The sequence below is a fragment of the Silene latifolia genome, chromosome X (genome assembly GCF_048544455.1).
Source record: "Silene latifolia isolate original U9 population chromosome X, ASM4854445v1, whole genome shotgun sequence".
Classification (NCBI taxonomy): Eukaryota; Viridiplantae; Streptophyta; class Magnoliopsida; order Caryophyllales; family Caryophyllaceae; genus Silene; species Silene latifolia.
Window position 1 is genome coordinate 27,275,446 of NC_133537.1, and position 4,796 is coordinate 27,280,241.

At 45.3% G+C, this 4,796-nt stretch overlaps 1 protein-coding gene across 1 annotated transcript; it reads left to right on the top strand.

Annotated features, from left to right (window-relative positions):
* Positions 1–1,508: 1,508 nt before the first annotated feature.
* On the top strand, positions 1,509–2,081 carry LOC141617091 (uncharacterized). Its single transcript, XM_074434266.1, has one exon. It carries the CDS (start codon positions 1,509–1,511, stop codon positions 2,079–2,081), a length of 573 nt encoding a protein of 190 aa, XP_074290367.1.
* The last annotated feature ends 2,715 nt before the right edge of the window (positions 2,082–4,796 follow it).

Below are 4,796 nucleotides of genomic sequence, written 5' to 3' on the forward strand. Positions count from 1 at the left end.
GTCACTTGGTTCTTCATTGGGAGAAGTGTCATTTTATGGTGACCTCCGGGGTGGTTTTGGGACATGTTGTGTCTAGTAAGGGTATAGAAGTTGACCAGGCTAAAGTTGAAGTCATCAAAACCTTGCCCCCTCCCACTAATGTTAAGGGCATTAGGAGTTTTCTTGGGCATGCCGGTTTTTACCGACGGTTTATGAAGGATTTTTTTTTTATTGCCCGCCCATTAACTCACTTGCTTGGTAAGGATGTACCATTTGAATCCACTAACTAATGTCTTGTTGTCTTTAATAGGTTGAAGGAAGCCCTTATTTCCGCTCCAATCATGCAACCCCCTACTTGGGGAGAACTATTTGCGTTGATGTGTGATGCTAGCGATGTTGCGGTAGGAGCGGTGCTTGGACAAAAGAATAATGGCAAATATCATGCCATATATTATGCAAGCAAGACTTTAGGTGAAGCTCAAGCCAATTACACCACGGCCGAAAAGGAGCTTTTAGCGGTCATTTATGCTATGAACAAGTTTTGTTCTTATTTGGTGGGCTCTAAGGTAATAGTGCATACCGATCATGCGGCATTGAGGCATTTGCTAATAAAAAAAGAATCAAAACCCCGCTTAATTCGGTGGATACTATTGCTATAAGAGTTTGATATTGAGATAAAAGATAAGAAAGGTGTGGAGAATGTTGTAGCCGATCATCTATCTAGGTTATTCAATGAGAATGTGAAGGATGGACTACCTATTGATGACTACTTGTCGGATGATCATTTGTTTTCAATTGCTACGGTGGGCATTCCTTGGTATGCTGATTTCGTTAACTACTTGGTGTCGGGCATCATCCCACATGACTATGATTCCCATAAGAAGAAGAGGTTCTTTCATGATGTCAAACAATACTTTTAGGAAGAACCATGTCTTTATAAGTCATGTGCGGATGGGATTATTAGGAGATGTGTTCCAAACGAGGAGGTGAAACAAATAATTTCTCATTGCCATGACATGCCAAGTGGAGGGCACGGAAGTTCAAGAAAAACCGCCGCAAGGGTACTTTAATGCGGGTTTTATTGGCCCAACTTATTTCATGATGTTGCAAGTTATGTGAAGGGATGTGATAAATGCCAAAGGAGTGGAAACATTTCAAGGAGGCATGAAATGCCTATGAATTATGTTCTTGAAGTGGAGTTATTTGATGTGTAGGGAATTGACTATCAAGGTCCATTTCCCTCCTCCCATGGGAATGAATATATACTTGTTGCGGTCGACTATGTTAGCAAGTGGGTTTAAGCAATTCCCACCAAAACTTGTGACGCGAAATCGGTGATCAAGCTCATGGAAACCATCATTTTTCCTAGATTCGGAGTGCCGCGAATTTTGATTAGTGACCGAGGAACTCACTTCCGGGAGCGAACTTTGGATGCTCTTCTAAGAAGACATGGGGTGCAACATAGGCGGAGCCTTGCCTATCACCCACAAGCTAATAGACAAGCCGAAATCTTTAATCATGAGATTAAAATGATTCTTGAGAAGACCGTGAGTCGGTCGAGGAAAGATTGGTCAATCAAGCTCAATGATGCATTATGGGCTTACCGCACCGCTTTCAAAACACCAATAGGAACTTCACCATTCCGGTTGGTTTACGGAAAGCCATGTCATTTGCCGGTGAAAATGGAACACAAACCTCATTGGGCTATCCGACTTTCAAATTTCGACTTGAAAGAAGCAGGAGAGAAGAGGCTTCTTGACTTGAATGAATTGGAAGAATTACGACTCAATGCTTATGAAAGCTCGAGAATTTACAAGGAGAAGACTAAAAAATTTCATGACAAGGCAATTCTAAAAAGAGATTTTAAAATAGGGGAATTAGTTATCCTATTCAATTCAAGATTCAAGCTATTTTCCGGGAAGCTCAAATCAAAGTGGTCGGGTCCCTTCACCGTGGTCCGAGTCTTTCCATATGGATTGGTGGAAGTGACCGATGGAGATCAAGCTTTTAAAGTTAATGGGCAACAGCTCAAGCACTATATAGCCGGATCGCCTATATTGAAGAATGTAAATACCATTGAAACTTGTCTCGTCGCTCATTGAATCTTGTTTCACTCTTGACGATATTTCAATTTATTTAAGCTATTTCGTGACTATGTCGAGCCTACGACGTAAAACAAGGGCGCTACATGGGAGGCAACCCATGGATTTTGCATTCATTTAGATAGGTATAAAGAATTTGGAAACTTCGTGCTTGGCGCATTGGATCATGAGACGGGACCCTTCACTTGGCCCAATTCCCGAAATGATACGTCGGTTTGAAAGTGGAAAACACGAGAAAATGGGCAAGTGAAGAAGTCAGGTTTATTTGAACAAGGATAAATTGAAGAAGAAAGAAGAGAAAAATAAAAGAAATGGGCTGAAAATCTTCTAATAGTGCTCTTTGCCGGTGGACCGGCAGCCGGTACCCCAACCGGCAGCGAGCACTTTTCAAATTGTGAAAAATTGTTGAAATTTTGAAGAAGGGGTGTGTGTGCCGGTAGGCCGGCAGCCGGCCCACCGGCAAAGGATTCAGCTGTCAAGGAAAACTGAAGTAATTGGAGGAAGGAGTGTTCGCTGCCGGGCCGGTAGAGAAACTTGTTACTGAGGAAAAATCGAAGAAGAGGAAGAAGGACGTTCCCCTGCCGGCAAGCCGGCAGCCGGCAGGGAACCACGCTGCAGGTCAAAAATTAAGCTAAAATAGAATTGGAGGAGCCCTTTGCCGGTGGACTGGCAGCCGGTGCCCCCACCGGCAACGAGTTCTTTCTTTTTTGAAGGAGAATTTCAGATTTTGAATTTAGGGGGAGTGCTCTCTGCCTGCAGACCGGCTGCAAGTACCCCCACCGGCATAGAGCCCCAAATCGTCTAAAACAAAGCCATGCCCTCTTATTTTCCCTCATTTTTTGTCAACCCTTCTTCTCTCTAAACTCTCCTTTCTCCTTTCCTACCTCAACCAAACACCACTAAACCTCAACCAAACCCTCACAAATCACCCACCTTTCACTCCTTCTTCACTACTTACCTTCCAATCCTTCATCTATGGCGGGAACGAGAACAAGGGGCGATCTCACAAGGGCACAACAACAACTAGTCGAGGCGGCGGCTAACGATACAAACCCGGATCCCGATTTTACGGAGGTTGAGTTTGTCACACAAACTCAAAAAGGTAAATTTATACTGTTTAAGCAACGCGCCCTAACCCCGACTCGGTTTATTTGTCGTGCCTCTATGCGGAACCTAGGTTTAGACAAAGAAACGGAAGCTTTGTTAAGGGGAGTCGATATGAAAGGAATGTATAACATGCATGAGCGGATTTACCCTCGTATTACTTGGGAATTTTTGAGTAGTTTGCATATTGATAAGGATAGAGGAAACGGGGTGGTGGCCCAATTGCATTTTCGTGTCATGAATCGAGACCACATAATTTCCCTTGCCCGACTTGCCATTATTTTCGGATTGGAAAATGACGATTCCCACAAGGCACCCGAAACCCTCCACTTTTCACGGGTGTGAAAAGCTATTTCGGGGTTAGATGATAAGAATGGTGTGAAAAGACCGGCTACTTCTTGCCACAATGCACCCATGAGGATATGGCACCGATTTATGGGGTGTGCCGTTTTTGCTGTCGATGAAGCTTGGGTATTTAGGGTTATTGAGCTTGAAATTTTAGGCTCGTATTTAATCACGAAACCTAAGCCCTACAAAATCAACGTGGCTCATCACATGGCCCTCCACTTAGCCAAATTAGCTAACTCTCCGGGGCATAAAGTTCCCCTTCATGTGGGTGGCATCATCACCCGCATAGCCAAGAGCCTTGACTGACCGGTGGACTTATCCGGGATGAATTGGGTACTCGGGGAGACTTATATCACAAAGGACTATATGATGAAATCTCTTGAGTGGATCAAGACAAACTCCTTTGACGGCCTTGAGTATTGGCAAATCCAAAAGCGGAATTCCATCCCGCTCCCAAATGGAAACAAAATGAAAATCAAGCCCGACCAAGATTCCTACCTCCTTGAAATTGAAGTGGAGGGGGACCCGTCCCAACCTCTCCAAGAGCAACCAATCACCTATGGGAGGGACAACCCGACGCAAACCGCGTCTACTCTCCAGTACATGATACCGACCCCTTCCGTTTTCCAACCCAAACCATGGAACCCTCAATTTTGTGAAGGATCCTCTTCAAGCCAACCTCCTCAACCAACCCCGCTCCACTCCGACTTGGTGTCATTTATGAATGACATGAGATGGGATTACAAACGGCCGCTAGTGAGAGGCTTGGTTTGCAACAACGTTTGGATAGGATATACTTCGACCAAGCGGTGGGGCAATTCCCTATTTATGATGACTACCGGAGGAGAAAGTACAACCATCCCTCCGGCCTTTACCCCTCTTACTTCCTTGAGCCGGATGGTGGGTACCTCAAGGACGGGAGCTTTGCCTATGCCGACATTAACATTCGGCCGGATTACTTTAGCGCCCCGGTTTTCCCCACCCCGGCCTCCTTTCAAGGGGAGGGGCATGATACTCAGTGGTTCAGAGGGACCCCCTCCATTTTTGGTGATGCCGGGTTCGCTAGTGGCTCGGGAGGGAACCAAGAATTGTTCATTGACATGACCACGGGAGCGGGTGACTCAACCGTGGCCATGAACACGGACGACTTCATCCGGGAACCCGAGTTCAGAGTGGGAAATGATGATGATGATGAGGACGACGAGTCCTAGGTGGCCTAGTCTTTGGCCTATTTTTGCTCCCAATCGAATCCAAAACTGAGTA